This window comes from Lepus europaeus, chromosome 4 (genome assembly GCF_033115175.1).
Source record: "Lepus europaeus isolate LE1 chromosome 4, mLepTim1.pri, whole genome shotgun sequence".
Classification (NCBI taxonomy): Eukaryota; Metazoa; Chordata; class Mammalia; order Lagomorpha; family Leporidae; genus Lepus; species Lepus europaeus.
Genome location: NC_084830.1, coordinates 22,941,654 through 22,958,142, shown reverse-complemented (window position 1 = coordinate 22,958,142; position 16,489 = coordinate 22,941,654). Strand labels below are relative to the sequence as shown.

The window sequence follows — 16,489 nt, the reverse complement described above, 5'->3', positions numbered from 1 at the left end:
TTTTTTGATTATATACCAAGTATGAATATACGGACTAGTGCTAACTAGAGACTGGAAAGGGTGCAGGTAGAGCAAGGTTGGAAAACACGCACCTAAACATAAGAGTTCTACAGCACAGTGGAGTAACTATAGTTCACAACAATCTATCAATCTATCATGTATTTTATGAATAGCTGGAAAAGAAAAGCTCAAAGGCTTCTAACAAAAATGATAGAGATGGAAATAGTAATGACTCTGATATGATTAGTGCATACTGTACATACATGTACTTAAAATATCCTAAATATTGACTACTGTTTTTTCATTCTAAAATTATGCTTAACAGTACTTACTGGCAGTTAGTTTTCTTTTCTTCTTGACTTTTCCCCACCAGTATCCTTCAGAGCTTTATCTAATTTTACCAAAACTAGTCATTATAATATATAATAATGGAAGCGGAGTTCAAAATCTATATTTAATTTTTTAAAGGCCATTTTACACTGAGTTTTAAAATAAACCAAGGGCTACAAAAATAAAATGCTTGTGGGAAGGATGGGGAAACCTTGAATAACAAGTATAAAGTGGGCAGGAGTAAAAACTTCTAGTGTTCTACTGCAAATATGGTGGTTAGAGAAACTGATAATGTACTATGTAATTTTTCTTTAAAAAAAAAAACCGAAGGGCGACCAGCATTGTGGTTTAGTGGGTTAAGCTGTCACCCACAGTGCCGGCATCCCATAAAGGTGCTGGTTCCAGTCCTCACTGCTCCACTTTTGATCCAGCTCCCTGCTGACGGCCTAGGAAAAGCAGCAGAGGATGGACAGAGTGTCTGGGCCCCTGCCATGCATGTGGGAGACCTGGAGGAGGCTCCTGGGTCCTGGCTTCAACCCAGCCCAACCCTGGGAGTTGCAGACATTTGGGGAGTGAACCATCAGATGGAAGACTTCTCTCCCTCATTCTCTGTTAACTCTTTCAAATAAATAAAATAAATCTTAAAAAAAAAAATTAGAAGAAGGCCGGTGCCGTGGCTCAACAGGCTAATCCTCTGCCTTGCGGCACCGGCACACCAGGTTCTAGTCCCGGTCGGGGCGCCGGATTCTGTCCCGGTTGCCCCTCTTCCAGGCCAGCTCTCTGCTGTGGCCTGGGAGTGCAGTGGAGGATGGCCCAAGTGCTTGGGCCCTGCACCCCATGGGAGACCAGGAGAAGCACCTGGCTCCTGCCTTTGGATCAGCACGGTGCGCCGGCTGCAGCGCACCAGTCGCAGTGGCCATTGGAGGGTGAACCAACGGCAAAAGGAAGACCTTTCTCTCTGTCTCTCTCACTGTCCATTCTGCCTGTCAAAAAAAAAAAAAAAAAAAAAGGATTAAAAAAAAAAATTAGAAGAATTTTGAATGTGCTCACCATAAAGAAAAGCTATATGCTTAAGGAGAAACATATGATTACCCTTGACTGCATATTATACTGTGTATTCATGAACAAAACTTCATAGGATATTCCACAAGTATGTACAGTTTTCATGTATTGGGCAAAAAATGTAAGAAAAGAAAACACTTAGGCCAGCGCCGTTGCTCAACAGGCTAATCCTCCGCCTGTGGCGCCGGCACACCAGGTTCTAGTCTCGGTAGGGGCGCCGGATTCTGTCCCAGTTGCCCCTCTTCCAGGCCAGCTCTCTGCTGTGGCCTGGGAGTGCAATAGAGGATGGCCCAAGTGCTTGGGTCCTGCACTCCATGGGAGACCAGGATAATAAGCACCTGGCTCCTGCCATTGGATCAGCGTGGTGCGCCGGCCGCAGTGGCCACTGGAGGGTGAACCAACGGCAAAGGAGGACCTTTCTCTCTGTCTCTCTCACTGTCCACTCTGCCTGTCAAAAATAAGAAAAAAGAAAAGAAAAAAAAAGAAAAGAAAACACTTGTCTTTGGGACAGGAGAAGGGAAAGGGAGTGATTTTAAGTGAAATACAAACATTTACCTACCTTTTTAGATTAAAAATTCTACTCAATTAACACAGCTGGATATAGCAATTCTATATCAAGAACACTTTTTTTTTAAAAAAAAAAAAGGAACAATAGGATGAAGAGAAGATTCCTTTCCAATGAACAAGAAACAAAGAAAAACTGAAAAACAGACCAGATGTCCCAAGACATCAAAAACCACACATGTAGAATAACTGCTGCATAGTAACACTTCTGCCCAGTGAACACTTATTGCTATTAAAATTTTTTTAAAAACATGTTTAAGTTTTATAACTATGGTGATACAAATGAGCCATATCAAATAAGAAGAAAATATGCTAAAAATAATCATGAAACACATTTTAAATAGATTCTCAGTTCAGACTGCAGGTAACAATGCTTTTGAAATTTGATAAATCTAGGGGCTGGCGCTGTGGTGCAGTGGGTTAACGCCCCGGCCTGAAGCGCTGGCATTCCATATGGGTGCTGGTTCTAGTCCCGGCTATGGCTACTCCACTTCCGATTCAGCTCTCTGCTGAAATGGATGATGGCCCAAGTCCTTGGGTCCCTGCACCCTTGGAAGACTTAGAAGAAACTCCTGGCTCCTGGCTTTGGATTGGTGCAGCTCTGGCTGTTGAGGCCAGTTGGGGAGTGAACCAGTGGATGGAAGACCTCTCTCTCTCTCTCTCTGTTACTTTGACTTTCAAATAAACAAATTAAAAAAAAAAAAATAAAGAAATTTGATGAATCTTAACAGTTCTACAACAGTATTTTAAAATCAATTATTCAGGCCGGTGCCGCAGCTCACTAGGCTAATCCTCTGCCTGCGGCACTGGCATCCCGGGTTCTAGTCCCAGTTGGGGCGCCGGATTCTGCCCCGGCTGCTCCTGTTCCTGTCCAGCTCTCTGCTGTGGCCCAGGAGGGCAGTGGTGGATGGCCCAGTCCTTGGGCCCTGCACCAGCAAGGGAGACCAGGAGGAAGCACTTGGCTCCTGGCTTCGGATCTGCGCAGTGTGCCGGCTGTAATGCGCCGGCCGTAGCGGCCACGTAGGGGGTGAACCAACGGAAAAAGGAAGACCTTTCTCTCTGTCTCTCTCTCACTGTCTAACTCTGCCTGTCAAAAAGAAAACAAAACAAAACAAAAACAAATAAAATCAATTATTCAGATTATCCAGAACAAAACTGACAAAAATTATAACCAAGTTTGCAAAAATCACGAGAACATACTAAAAACAGTCTTCAATATATACATTTCAAATATATGGTGTTCAAAACAATAAGTATTTTAATGTTAGCTCTGTTATTATAAATTGAAAACAAATGACTATATGGTAAACTTTATTTACAGTGTATATGTACTTTCTTTTTCTATTTGTTATCAGAATCTTACAAATCTTCAAAACACATGTTTTCTGTGAATTTTTGAAAACCTTTTCTATGCATGGATTTTAAACATTTTTTGCACAAAAAGAAACTAATCTGTTAATTCCATTTTCCATGAACTTTTTGAGGTAGTCTCATACTTAAAATTATAGGAAATAGACTTTATTAACAATATTTTGAAAAATATTATTCAAAGGCAAGTCAAATAGAAATAAAATAAATGATTAAAGTATAATATATTCCCATATTTGGAAATGTCAAACTCAAGCCCATAAATATGTACAATATTTTTTATACAAAAAACTTAAAAAGTCATAAGGAATTGTTCCATGTACAAGCTATTCAAATCATTTCAGGATTTATAATAGTAAAATACGATGGCACATAAACTAACCTTACATATGGTACAGGATCGGTCTGAATCATATTAAGTAGCCATTGCAGTTCTTCATAACTCCTGTCCACTTTAAAGAAAAATTTAAAAAAAAAAGTTCTAGTTAATTATAACAAGTGACAGGCAGAGTTTACACTTAATATTAGGACTCTGCTGGATTTCTAATCATAGTTGAAGACTATAGGCAAGGTCTTACGTTTTCTTGCAATTTTTATGCAATGGGCTACTCTGTAACTTTTCTAAGTATAATGTTTTGTGTAGCCAAGATATAAAATAGCACTAAGTGTACATTTTTTATTAAAAGTCAAACACATAGCAAACATAGCAGAGAAAATCATCATTTTTTAAGAACCTTAAATTAGATATTAAACAAAATTAATCTAAATAAAATTATTTCTACATGCTTAAATTATAGAGGCTTGATTCCCAATGGTATCTCAACTATAGTATGCAGCAAGGACAACTGCTCCTGCCCAAATGCTTTCTTCCATTTAGTCCTAGGGCCATGACTAACCTGACATAGCAGGTTAAGCCACCACTTGTGATGCCGATATCCCATACAGACATCTGTTTGTGTCCAGGTTGCTCCACTTCTGATCCAGCTCTCTCTAATGGCCTGAGAAAGCAGCAAAGGATGGCCCAAGTGGTTGGGCCCCAGCCACCAAAGTGGGAGAACTGGATGAAGCACATGGCTCTTGGTTTCTGCCTTGGCTGGCCATGGTCATTTGTGGCCATTTGGGAAGTAAACAAGCAGATGGAAGATCTCTTTCTCTTTCTCTCTCTGTCTCTGTCTCACCTCTCTAACTCTGCCTTTCAAATAAATAAGTAAGTAGGTAAGTAAATAAATAAATAAATATTTTAAAGAGCAGTCATAACTTTTCAGCATAATATAAAGGTAATACAAAAATAGTGTCATGAACATAGCTAACATAAAATAACTCATTAGAGATTTTCATTCGCCTTTTCAACAAGTTTTGCTTTTACAATTTGAAAAGCTTTGTTTTCAGAGTGTTTTTTCTATTTTTTATATCTTCCATTTTCTAATTAGATCATTCATTTTTAAACTCAAATTTAAGAATCATATTTAGTTTAGTATTCTTTGGAAACTACATTAGTGTTTTTTTTAATTTTCATTCCAGGTAGTACTAATTCATGACATACTCTATTATTTATGACACAATGAAGATCATTCATACATCATGAGGAAGGTTGTTGGAAATAATAACACACAATGATAAAATATCAACAGAAATAATAAAATACATTTTTTTTCTTGCACAGAAAGTTATCTAACAGCAAAAAACATCGTTATTTCCATAATTTCTTAAATGAAAGGATATTTTCTCCCTCAACAAAATGGAATAATTGATAATACGTTTTGAGTTTAGGACATGTGAAATATATACATTATATTGTTATTCTTTACTTTCTGACTACAAACAAGTATTTCTATTAAAATTTACAAAAATCACAAAAATGTGAGCATATTTTGCTCTATTTTAACACTTAAAAATGAACCAACTTCTACTAAAGAACTTCCTTTGACCCTTCCCTCTCTTTCCACAGTTAGACAAGTCTCTTACTGTAACTTCTTTACTCTGTCTATACTTCAGTGCTGTATATGGGAATGTTAGATGTAGATTTACACATTTCTTCTAATTACATATTATTTTAAAAGATTATCTTTAAACTATGCATTAAATTTTACTACCTGTTTAATGAATATTTAAGCTGTTTATAGGCATACCTACTGATCAATAGTTACTTCCTTTCACACTTTCCCTAACCTTGAGTTTTTTGATTTACATCCAAGTCAGCTGAAAATTATTACTGGTAATTTATCCTTCAGACTGTTAAGATGTAATTCTAATTCTCCAAAGCTATGTGAGTCACAATTTGGTGAAGTGAAAATCCTAGATCACAATGTTTCCTAAAAATTTGAGAGCCAACTGTTCTTTGTCTTTTGACTCTTGAAATTCTGAATGACTCAGAGATCACATTACCCTTTCACACTGTACAATAAACTGGTTCTAAAACAAATTTTTTCCTTAACTGGGTATCAGCGTAGCTGGTAAAGTCACCACCTGCAATGCCAGCATTACATATGGATGCCAGTTTGTATCTCAGCTGCTCCACTTCTGATCCAGCTCCCTGGCAATGTGCTTGGGAAAGCAGCAGAAGACTGCCCAAGTGCTTGGACCTCTGCTACCCACATGGGAGACCTGGATGAAGATCCTGGCTCCTGGCTTCGTCCTGGCTAAGTGTTAGCTATTGTGGCCACTTGGGGAGTGAACCAGCAGGTGGAAATCTGTCTTTGTCTCTCGCTCTCTCTCTGCAACTCTGCCTTTCAAATAAATAAATAACCTTTTAAAAAATAATAAATTTTGTCCAGATCTTACTTAGGTCAGTTTCTCATGTCCTTCCAAACTATCTTACTATTTGTTGAATGACTGCTTTCCTTCATGCAGCTCTATTCTTCATGACATTTTCTTTTAGCACTTCTATCTCTTTATATCTCTTAAATTTCTGAGAATGTTTTTAATGCGTATTATTCTCTTATGTTTTTCAAGTTAACAAGGTCTTGCCTAATTCCCCTACTATTTATGTCTCTTGTTTTTATTTCACAGATACAAATTTTTAGATAGGTAAAAGACGCTTTATTGAATCCTTCATAGAAATTTCCCAAACATCATCTGGTTTCTTAAAATAACATGCAATTAAAGCTATCAAATGATACACTGATTTCTCACAAAATAAATATCTGTATTATACTTTCATGTATTATACAATTAAAATATCTGTATTATACTTACATGAAAATCTTAATAACCAAGACTGACTTTAGGAGGCAAAATTTCTTTCTAAAATGATAAATTTTCTTTTTCTAATGCATTACCTTTAGTATAATCAACAACTGCTTCTAAAGCTGCTATCCTAATATCCACAAAGTGGCCATATTCAGCATAAGATTTAAAAAGAGCTGGATCACTTGGCACATGTCCATTCTTCTGAAGCACCCGTATGGCTCTCAAACAACTAGGGGGGGAAAAACACATTAACTACTTTCATTAAGATATTATGAATCAAATTTGTTTCACAGATATCAAACTCATTTGTAGCAGTAAACTTAAAAACTGAAGTGACTGGAATCAACCTTCAAGTCTGTAAATTAAATTTCTGTAATGATGAGAAAAATTCAAAATTATGAGACGACATGTTGCCTAGCTGTGAAGACACTCGTTAAGATGCCTGCCCAGGTTTGAGTTCCACCTCCAGCTCCTCATTCCAGCTTCCTGCCAACGCAGACCAAGGGAGGCAGAACGTGATGGCTCAAGTAACTGGGCTCTTGTCACCCACATGGGAGAGACCCAGACTGAGCCACGCACTGGCTCCTGACCCAGCTCAAGTGGTTGCATTCATTTCCAGAACATACCACTGAATATGAATGCTTTCTGATCCTCTCTCTCACTCTTTGTCTCAATTTTTTAAATTCAAAATTATTACACTAAAACCTATTAAAAGAAAATAATCTTCAAAATGTATTTGAAAACTCAAAGTTTCAAGAAATTTCAAGTATCATTTTACTTATAACAGGAATATTCTTTAGAAAAAAGTATTTAGCATAAAAAATTTACCAAGATACATATAGAATCTTAAAAGTATTTAAAATATTTGAATCAATAACCAACTTTTTGCAAACTCCTAAAGAAATAAGAATTTTTGACAGCCATATTCAAAGAAACTGACAGAAGTGAAAAAGTGAATGGAGTTGTGGTGCTGTGGGCTGGGCTGCCGCCTGCAATGCCAGCATCCCATGTGCCGGTTGGAGTGCCAGCTAAACAAATTTCCAGTCCAACTCCCTGCTAGTGTGCCAGGAAAATCAACAGAAGACTGCCCAAGTGCTTGGGCCTGCACCAACCACGTTCTTGGCTCCTGGCTTCAGCAGGTTTCAGCTCCAGCCAATTGTAGCCATTTGGGGAGTGAACCAGCAGTTGGAAGACCTATCTCTGTAAACCTTTCTTTCAAATAAGTAAAATCTTTAGAAAAAAAAAAAAAAAAAAGGAAAAAGTCATCTTACAAGAAGATTAGAAATAGAGGATTTTATATTATATCCCATAGAATAAAAGGCTATCTAGACATAAAAACAACCCAGATGAAGAATTTCTAACATGAGAAAATGCTTCTGATACAAACAGAATAAAAACTATATATAATTTCATCTCAAGAAATTAAAAATTTATATAGTTACAGAGGGAAAAAAATTTAGAGGAACACTCTCCAAATATGTGGGTGACAATATCTGTGGGTGACAGAGTCAGAGATTTTTAATTTTTTCCTTTTACCTTACTACATTTCTTAATTTGCTATAATGAGAATAGATTTCTTTCATAGTTATGAAAATAATTTATTTATTTATTTTGAAAGTCAGAACTAGAGATAAAGGGAAAGAGAGATCTTCCACATGCTGGTTCACTCCCCAGAAGGCCTCAATAGCCAGTGCTGGGTCAGGTCAAAGTCAGGAGCTTCATTAGGGTCTCCCATGTGGGTGCATGGGACCAAACACTTGAGGCGTCTTCTGCTGCTTTTCCCAGGCCATTAGCAAGGAGCTGGATCAGAAATGGAGCAGCCAGGATACAAACCGGCATCCAAATGGGATGCTGGCCTGTGTTGCAGGTGGCAGTTTTACCTGTTCTACCAAAACACCAACTCCTAGATAGTCCTAAAAAGTAAAGAATTTAATCATACCTGACAGTGATGGTATGTCTATAACTTGGAAGAAGTTTTTCCATATTCAGAAACCTAGTGATTTCTTCAAGAATGAGTCTCACATCAGGATTGAGGTTATCCAAAGTTCTAACCTCATTATTCACACTGACTGCAGGAGTAACAGAGTTGGCCAGGGCATCAATCATTTCTGCACGGTAATAATTATCTGAAAACTAAGCCAACAAATAATTAATCTGAAATATATCAAACATATATTATATTATATATTTTAATAATTTAAAGTACTAATCTGAAATATAATCTGAAGTAGACTTTTATTATCTGAAAAGGTAAGCAACTTCTCCAGTAAATATATTCAACTCTGTCCCTTGTATGGAGTCATACCTTGGAAAGTAAGAGTGAAAGAGATCGACTAATCAGTGACACATTTTTTAACTGAACAAATATTGACTTCCTAGGTACTCTTATGGTAACCTAGTCAGATCCTATATAAAGATACAGCAGGGCCACATATCTTGCTGCTAACACAGAACTTAACATCAGGATTCAATGCTCTACTTTGTAATATATAAACATAGAACCAACATAAAAAATAGACACTATAGGGACATTTTCAAACTGTCACTTTGCTTTTGTTCCAGGACCTAGTCCTCTGTCTGGCTCCCATTTTTAATAGCTCAATTAATCCTTTTATTTCAGAGATTTCTTAGTCTCATGCATTTGGTTTAACAGCCCTACATATCAGCAGCAAGTTCCTGAGAAAATGTCTAAACTGAGAAGCAATCAGCACAAAGATTCTGAGTAACTCAATATTCCTTATAAATATTCCAAAGAATCAAAATAAACTTTTCTACTGGATTAAAAGGATTCCCATGACCAATTTAATTTTCCATTAAAGTATAACAGAAAGAACTATATTATCCTGTCAGTGTCTTCTGATTGGCTCACTATGTATCTTTTTAAGAGAGACTTATATATTCCCAAGATGAATCTCACAAAAGAATGTGACGTGACAGTTGTCAAATCAAAATGGAGTTGCTGGGCCAGTGTTGTGGCATAGCAGGTAAAGCTGCCCCCTGCAGTGCCAGCATCCCATACAGACACGGGTTCAAGTCCTGGGTGATCCACTTCTAATTCAGCTCCCTGAAAGATGAACCTGGGAAAGTAGTGGAAGATGGCCCAAGTGCTTGGGCCCCTGTACCCACATGGGAGATCCAGACTAAGTTCCTGGCTCCTGGCTTTGGCCTGGCCCAGCCCTGGATAATGCGGCCATTTGGGGAGAGAACCAGCAGATAGAAGATTCTTTCTCTCTCTCTCCTTCTCTCTTTGTAAAAACTCTGACTTTCAAATAATATAAAATAAATTTTAAAAAATGGAGTTGCTTGGGTCAATCCTAATACAAATAAATGAATAAAAGCAGGAAGTTATGGGGGAAGGGTTGTTATGCATAATAACTATCACAAAAGACTGCGAGAACCACAACATTGGAACCACTGCAATCTTACAAAGTACTTTTTTTTCATATGGGATGCTGCCAGCACAAGCAGTGGCTTAGCCCACTATATCACAATGCCAGCCCCCAAGGTGGTAATTCCTGTCTTTTTTTTTTAATTTGGTTATTTGAAAGGCAGAGTTATAAAGAGACGAAGAGACAGCTCTTCCATCTGCTATGGCTACAATAGCCAGGGATGGGCCAGGCCAAAGTCAGGCGTCAGGAACTTCAGCTGGGTCTCCCACACAGGTGGCAGGGATTCAAGTACTTGGACCATCTTTGGCTGCTTTCCCAGGCTCATCAGTAGGGAGCTGGATCAGAAGTGGAGAAGCCAGGACTTGAAACAGCACCCACAGGGCTATAAGGAAAAAGAGAAACACCCTAAATCCACAGGCCCATCACTTCCTAGAAAGCTGTTAATTGAAAGGCAACCTAGGTGTGGGCTTGGTTTCAATTCAGTAGGTTCTCTAACCTCAGAATCTGAACTTGGAGCAAGTGAATTAATGTTTCTTCTGGAGCTACAGAGAATGGGTTTATCAACATTCTGATTTCATGCCACTCAGAAACTGTTCAAATTATATTCACAGGCTCTCTTTCCAGTACTATTATAGTTTAACTATCCTTATAGCTACTTTAACAACAAAACAAGAACTGCCTAGGAGAGCAACAGAAGATGGCCCAAGTACTTAGGTCTCTGCCATCCATGTGGGAGACCTGGAAGGAATTCCTGGTACCAGGCTTTGGCCTGGCCCAATCCTCACTGTTGAACCATTTGAGGAGTGAACCACTGGTAAAAGATCAATTCTTTCTTTCCCTCTCTCCCTCTCCCCTCCACCCACTGTTACTCTGCTTTTCAAATAAATAAATAAATAAATTTTATGGTTTCTAAGAGGGATGAATGCAGAAAAAGACGTACTGATTTAGACAGGGAGAAAATAGCAGGAAAAAAGTGAAGGACGTGCTTTCCCAAGGGAGAGTTGAGACGTCTGCTGTGGAAATTCTACGGAAGGAAGAGGGACACTGCAGATCAGTGTGGAAGGTGTGGATGCACAGTAATGAGTGCAGACACAACACACAATGCCTGCAACAGACAGCTGAAGGATAGACCAGCTTTGGAGAGTAAGGTGAGAGGAGACTGAAGCAGTCCAAGCCGCTGGTGATACTGCCAGAGGGAGAGCCTTGTGACTACATTGTCTTTGAGTCTAGCCTGGAGCCCTAACAAGGGACCAGTTACCTGCCTAAACCAGTGAGAAAAAAGAAGTATGTATCATTCTCCTGTTTCCCCCACAAGGCAGCCAGCAATCAGCAGGGGCAGCGGGCAGCAGCTGTGGTGGCTCTTGTTCATGCATGTGATCCAGGGATTTTAAAAGAGGGAAAATTCTGTGCTCCCTACTCACTTTGAGTCTGGCTGGAAGGGTTGAAAGGGGGCTGGTCACCCATGTAGGACTGTGAGGTCCTACCCCCAGCGTTCCAACATATCACAGGCTCTGGGACTCAAACTACCAATGCAGAGCACCGTGGGTAGCTAGCTCTAGGAATCTCTGCTTTCTCCATGGATGGGAGGGGCTAGCTGGGAGGAGCAGATCCTCTGCATCCTGTGACTATGGGAGCCTGATCTACTGAAACTGTGAACGCTGTGACTGCACCACAAAGCCCAGGGTGTAGCTGGGTCTCTGGCAATTACTGTGGCTAGCACCAGAGTCTCATAGCTCTCTGACTGCCTGGGGCAGGTCACTGCTGCAGAATCCAGGCTGAGAACTGCACAGATCCTTTGTGCAGTTCAGGCAACAGCACGGGTAAGTGCTGTACCCACAGTGGGCTAAACCCGGGCACTTATCACCTTGGAAGAGAGGAAGTGTGTGTGACTGCAGCAATGGAGGTGATCATACCCTCTCTGCTGCTGACATTACAGGAAATCCACCACACCCAACTTGGAGGATCACCCTGGATAATCGTCTTCATTGGAGCTCTGACCAGAGCTCCCTGCACACATCCACCACATGCTTCTGGGTAATTCAATGAAAGAGCAGACACTCTACTAAGCCACAAAGGTGTAGTTCAAAGATAAAATCCATCAGAGAAGAAAACAAACAAGTATATCCACAAACGCCTAAAAATAAGCACAGGAAAATCAAGGAACAAAAATAAGAAAGAAAACATGACTCCTCCAAAGAAACAAAACACTTCAATATTCGAATGTTAAGATGGAGAGACTGATGAAATGCCTGAAGGGGAATTCAGAAGACTAATCTTAAGCAATGAGAAGCAAATTCATGAGTTAAAGAAATCCGGACATGAAATGGAGGGAAAATTTTGCCATGAAATTGAGATTTTGAAGAGAAATCAAACTGAAATACTAGAAATGAAGAATTCAATGTATCAAATAAAAAATACAGTGGAAAGCCTTAACAACAGACTTAGTGAGACAAAAGAAAGGATATCTGAGGCAGAATAAAGATCTTCAGAAATATCTCAATCAGAGCAACAAAAAAAAAAAGAAATTAGAAAAATTAAAAACGATATTCAAGATTTTTGGGATACTATCAAATGACCCAACATGTAGGTCTTATGAGTTCTTGAAGGTGTGGAAACAGAGAAGGCCTATTCAGTGAAATAATTACAGAAAACTTCCCTAATATGGAAAAAGAAAGAATATTCAAGTACACGAGGCACACAGAACTCCTAATAGATATGATCAGAAAAGATCTTCATCATGACACAGTAGTCAAACTTTCAACAGTAAAACATAAAGATTCTTTTTTTTTTTTTTGACAGGCAGGTGGATAGTGAGAGAGAGAGACAGAGAGAAAGGTCTTCCTTTTGCCGTTGGTTCACCCTCCAATGGCCGCCGCAGCCTGCGCACTGCAGCCGGCGCACCACACTGATCCGATGGCAGGAGCCAGGTGCTTACCCTGGTCTCCCATGGGGTGCAGGGCCCAAGCACTTGGGCCACCATCCACTGGACTCCCTGGCCACAGCAGACAGCTGGCCTGGAAGAGGGGCAACCAGGACAGAATCTGGCGCCCTGATCGGGACTAGAACCCGGTGTGTCGGCGCCGCAAGGCGGAGGATTAGCCTGTTGAGCCACGGCGCCGGCCTAAAACATAAAGATTCTAAAACGTGCATGAGAGAATTGCCAGATTACTGTCAGGGGATCTCCAATAAAACTCACAGTTGATTTCTTGTCAGAAACCCTACAGTCTAGGAGAGAATGGCAAGACATAGTCTAAGTCTTAAGAGAAAAAAACTGTCAACACAGAATACTGTACTCTGTAAAGCTCTCATTTACAAATGAAGGTGAAATAAAGACCTTCCATAATAAACAAATTGAAAGAATTTGTCACCACCCATCCAGCCTTACAAATGGTGCTTAAGGACATGCTACACACAGAAACATAGAAAGATAGTCACCATTATGAAAGAATGTGAAGACAGAACATCTCTTAGTAAAAGTACAAAGGAAATCTGAAACAAACAACAGGAATATGTATGGAAAAATGGCAGGGCCAAGTCATTACTTATCAGTAATAACCTTGAATGTAAATGGCCTCAACTCTCCAGTTAAAAGATATATACTGCCTGAATGGATTAAAAAAAGCAAGACCCATCTATTTGCTGCCTACAAGAAACACATCTCACCAACAAAGATACATGCAGACTAAAAGTCAAAGGATGGAAAAAGTGAAAACAGATATACCATATGACCCAGCAATCCCACTGCTGGTAATCTACAAAAACAAAATGAGATGAGCATATAGGAGTTATTTGCACCTCCATGCTATTGCAGCTCAATTCACAATAGCTATGATATAGCATCAACCCAGATGATCATCAGTGATGAATGGATAAAGAAACTGTGGTATATAATGAAGTATGGAATAGTACTCAGCCATAAAAAATGAAATCCTGCCTTTTCCAACAAAATGGATGCAACTGGAAACCATTCTACTTAGTGAAATAAGCCAATCCCCAAAAGACAGATACCACATGTTTTCTCTGATCTGTGGTAACTAACAGAGTCCCAAAACTGTAATGTATAGGAGTGAAATTCAGATTTTTAGATTTGATGATTGTTTACAGTCATTGTCTCTACTGCTGAGGAAGTGTTTTCTTCTATTTGCTGAGCTCTTAGTGTAGGGTTAATCCTACGAGTATAAAATAAACCCAAAGAAAATCATCATAAAAATTAAGAGGGAATAAGAGGACAGAAAAGGAAGAGTGGCAGCATGGTGGGAGGAAGGGTAGGGTGGAAAGTATCACTGTTCCTAATCTGTATATATGAATTACATGAAATCTGTTTACCTTAAATTTAAAAAATTAAAATAAAAGAGAACTAAACCCTAAACAAACAGAAAACTCCCTTTTTCCACTCACTGGTTATTCTATTAAATCACATTTGTTATGATTCCATCTCAAGAAAGTTCAAGTATCATGAATTCAATAATAATTTTGCAAACTAAATATTTCATGTAACTGTGTAGTTTCATAATATTGAGAAAAGTACCTTACCTTGTTTTTTCTGTTGTCATTATATTTGATCAAGTCTAAAATAAATGTTAAGACTTCTTTGGGACAAAGGTTATGAACATCTCTTAATAAAGCCATTGCAACTGGCATAGTCTACAAAAAAATTTTTAAAAGAGCATAATGTAACTTTTATCACTACAATTCATCAAACAATAAATAGAAAAAGGTTTATTCTGGGGTTGGCATACGTATGCAGAGCCTATCTCCCATCACCTCCCATTGAAAACATATCTCAAAGCATTTAACATGAAAGAAGAGACAGGAAGGAAACCAAGGGAAAAGTTTCTGTAGGTCATGTGCCTTCGTCCTCATTTCCTGGAACAAGGTAGCACAGTATTTCAAATGGCTGATGGAAAATTGAATTAAATAAATGGGCAAAATTGAGGGGTCAGCACTGTGGTGTAGCAGGTGAAGCCACTGCCTACAGAGCCGACATCCCACATGGGCGCCAGTTCGAGTCCCAGAGGCTCCAGTTCCAATCCAGCTCTCTGCTATGCCCTGGGAAAGCAGCAGAAGATGGCCTAAGTGCTTAGGCCCCTGCACTTGCATGGGAAACCTGGAAGAAGTTCCTGGCTTCAGATCAGTGCAGCTCTGGCCGTTGTGGCCATTTGAGGAGTGAACCAGCAGAAGGAAAATCTCTCTCTCTCTTTCTCTCTCTCTCTCTGCCTCTGCCCATCAGTAATTCTGCCTCTCAAATAAATCAGTAAATCTTTAAAAAAAACTTTATATATTTGATCTTTTATAATTCTTTACGATTACATAAACTGAGGCTTAGAAGGTTAGCCAACTTATCCAGTCTAAACTACCTAAAGAGTACTAGAGCTGGGGCTAGAACTAGAGCTCTACTCTGTATTGTTCTACTTAGATTTACTGTCCACATTCTATAAGGATTGTTCTCAGAACAGCTTACCCACACTTCCAGCCCTCTATTAGGCAACTGACCTGTTTCCATTAATTTTTGGATTCATGTGGACAGTGAGTTACTCATACACAGATGATAAAAATGAATGAACACTCAAAAGTTTTTGAAAACTTTTAGAAGCAAAAAAAAAAAAAAAAAAAAAAAAAAAAAAAAAAAAAAGTAAAAGCTGGCACCGCAGCTCAACAGGCTAATCCTCCGCCTGCGGCACCGGCACACTGGGTTCTAGTCCTGGTCGGGGCACCAGATTCTGTCCCGGTGGCCCCTCTTCCAGGTCAGCTCTCTGCTGTGGCCAGGGAGTGCAGTGGAGGATGGCCCAAGTGCTTGGGCCCTGCACCCCATGGGAGACCAGGATAAGCACCTGGCTTCTGCCTTCGGATCAGCGTGGTGCGCTGGCCACAGCGGCCATTGGAGGGTAAACCAACGGCAAAGGAAGACCTTTCTCTCTGTCTCTCTCTCTCACTGACTCTGCCTGTCAAAAAAAAAAAAAAAAAAAAAAGTAAAAAAACAAAAAAAAAACAACAAATGTAAGCTTTTTATAAGTAAAAATATATACTAATGTCTCCAGCTTAAATATATATATATATATTTATGTAATATAAAACAATCCTAAGAAAGTTACAAAGTAAACCATACCTTCTGTAGAAAGTAACTTTGAAAGCTCATAAAGTTGTTTGTTTTTACAATATTTGGACAAGTTTTGCAACAAAACATTCTAGTAAACAGTGACTTCATGGCTGGTGGTCCTGTCCATGTGCTCACCATTGAATTTGCAATCTGTGAAGAGAAAATCAATTTCCATCACCACTGTAAACACACTTTTAAATAAATAAAACAGCCTTCTGAAGATTATCAGTGCTACAAATGGATTAAGTGCTCAACAATTTAAATTTTCAGAAATGTAATACCACTTATTCTTTTATTGCCATTGTCAAGAAGATACACAAACTTACTCTTCAAAGTTTATGTGCCTTTATAATTCTTTTTTGTGAGAAATTGAAGGATTCTTTTATTTTTTTTAAGAAAATATGTCTGAAAAGGCTTCTATTCAGAGTAAATTTGTCTTCATCTACTTAGGCAGATGTAATTTTAATATTTAAAATGCATTTTAAATGAG

General features: G+C 38.9%; 1 protein-coding gene across 3 annotated transcripts in view; it reads right to left on the bottom strand.

Moving 5' to 3' along the window:
* The window catches only part of TAF2 (TATA-box binding protein associated factor 2), a 121,067-nt gene that overhangs the window by 44,919 nt on the left and 59,659 nt on the right, over nt 1-16,489 (bottom strand). For all 3 annotated transcript variants that reach the window (XR_009865697.1, XM_062188059.1, XM_062188060.1), the window contains exons 17-21: nt 16,009-16,149; nt 14,436-14,546; nt 8,453-8,646; nt 6,603-6,742; nt 3,707-3,776 (exon numbers count right to left, since the gene is read on the bottom strand). Coding sequence is in view for 2 of the 3 variants with exons in the window: in XM_062188059.1 (XP_062044043.1) it covers nt 3,707-3,776; nt 6,603-6,742; nt 8,453-8,646; nt 14,436-14,546; nt 16,009-16,149 (656 nt within the window). In the remaining variant the exon portion in view is untranslated. The remainder of the gene's footprint in view (nt 1-3,706; nt 3,777-6,602; nt 6,743-8,452; nt 8,647-14,435; nt 14,547-16,008; nt 16,150-16,489) is intronic.